The sequence below is a fragment of the Phaethon lepturus genome, unplaced genomic scaffold (assembly GCF_000687285.1).
Source record: "Phaethon lepturus isolate BGI_N335 unplaced genomic scaffold, ASM68728v1 scaffold49046, whole genome shotgun sequence".
Taxonomy (NCBI): domain Eukaryota; kingdom Metazoa; phylum Chordata; class Aves; order Phaethontiformes; family Phaethontidae; genus Phaethon; species Phaethon lepturus.
Genome location: NW_010549320.1, coordinates 13,656 through 15,325, shown reverse-complemented (window position 1 = coordinate 15,325; position 1,670 = coordinate 13,656). Strand labels below are relative to the sequence as shown.

The window sequence follows — 1,670 nt, the reverse complement described above, 5'->3', positions numbered from 1 at the left end:
CAAGCCTCCGCCTGGCTGGTTTTCGCAGGCATTGTCACCCACGGCTCGATCAAGCAGGAGGCTGGGGTATCGGTAAAGAAAATAATTTACCACCCGCTTTATGACGACGATAGCCTCGACTACGACATTGCTCTGCTGAAGCTCCAAGCCCCCCTGAATTTCTCAGGTAAGATGCTGTTATGTCCTCCTCCCATCTGTGGAGGTGTCTGTTGTATCCACAATTAAGCAATGGCCGAAACCCAGCCTCTTCTGAACCTATTTCAGAGCAGCTCTTTAAGGATACCCAGCCTGGCACCTGGGAGGCAGCGTGCATGGCAGCACGGTGTTTGGAACTATGCCAGAGCTGTGAATTACTGGGAGAGTGGCCGTGGGAGCTGAAGGCTCCAGAGCGCCTGGCCCGAGAGCCTTTCACTGCGGCATGCCAGGCTCCGCAGCCCTTCCCCGGCTGCTCATGCTCGGCACAGCACGAAGCCGTCCCCGCTGGCCTGGCACTCACCCGTCACCTTCTTACCAGGTGCCATCTGTGCCGTGTGTCTGCCGCCCTCCCGCCGGGACCTCTTCCAGGGCACACAGTGTTGGGTCTCCGGCTGGGGCTATACCAGACCAGACCAGGGTAAGCTCCTGCCTTGTCCCTGCTGCTCGGCACTGACGGGGGGCTTTCGCCGGGCGACCCGCCGGCCCTGTCCAGCCCCTTCCATGCCGCATGTGATCTTGCAAATGCCACCTCCTGCGTTCATCCCACCCCTGCTCCAGCAGCTCTGCACCCCACATCCGCAGCTGCTGGGGGCCCGGCCGTGTTTAATCCCACAGGGTAATCCCATCTTCCCTATCTTCTGACTTCTCCAGCTCATGCCCTGCTCTTTCCTTTTTGCTCCCTGCAGGTCTTGTTTCCCTCTTGACTTCTCTTTCTCCCTCCCCAGCACAGGTTACTGAGACGCTGCAGGAAGCACTCGTTCCCTTAATCAGCACCAAGATGTGCAATAGCTCGTGCATGTACTCGGGCGAGATCACTGCCAGGATGCTGTGTGCCGGCTACGCGCGTGGGAGAACAGACGCGTGCCAGGTAACGGGAGGGAGCGACTGGCGCACGCTGAGTGCACGTGGCGGGTGTGGAAAGGACCGATAGGTTGTGCTCCAGCAAACGCTGGGTTTTGTGGCAATAGCTTGCAGTAAACAGTCTGTGAGGGGTAGTGCTGGGCCCGTTGCATCTTGCACTGCAGCGTGGAGCCCGCAGCGCCCGGTGCGTTGGCGTTGGGCTGAGATTTGGCTATCTGTATAGAAGGAACGCAGAAGCCTTGCAGGGAGGCACATGCTGCTTCTTGTACCCACCTCTCTGCTGCTTGTACGGCTGATGGAACAAAGCCGCGTGGGAGAAGCCAGCCTGCTCCGTGTCCCGGCTGCCAGTGGGGCAGAGCTGCGTCGTTAGTCCTTACTCTGTCTTGCAGGGCGACAGCGGCGGCCCCCTGGTCTGCCAGGATGAATTCGCGTGGCGCTTGGTGGGCATCGTGAGCTGGGGCCGGGGCTGTGCCGAACCCAACCACCCTGGGGTTTATACCAATGTGGCTCAGCTCCTGCCATGGATTTATCACACCACTGAGGTAAGCTGGAGCAAAGGCGGGTGTACGTTCAGCCTGACCCACGGTCGCGCATGTTGCATAGACAAATCCTAA

The 1,670-nt window shown here is 59.5% G+C and overlaps 1 protein-coding gene across 1 annotated transcript in view; it reads left to right on the top strand.

Annotated features, from left to right (window-relative positions):
- Positions 1 to 3: 3 nt before the first annotated feature.
- TMPRSS5 (transmembrane protease, serine 5) overlaps positions 4 to 1,670 on the top strand; it is a gene marked incomplete at its 5' end in the record, with an annotated part of 2,382 nt that continues 715 nt past the window's right edge. Inside the window, 4 exons of the mRNA XM_010290222.1 lie at positions 4 to 166; positions 515 to 613; positions 921 to 1,063; positions 1,446 to 1,598. Of these exons, the coding sequence (XP_010288524.1) occupies positions 4 to 166; positions 515 to 613; positions 921 to 1,063; positions 1,446 to 1,598 (558 nt within the window). The remainder of the gene's footprint in view (positions 167 to 514; positions 614 to 920; positions 1,064 to 1,445; positions 1,599 to 1,670) is intronic.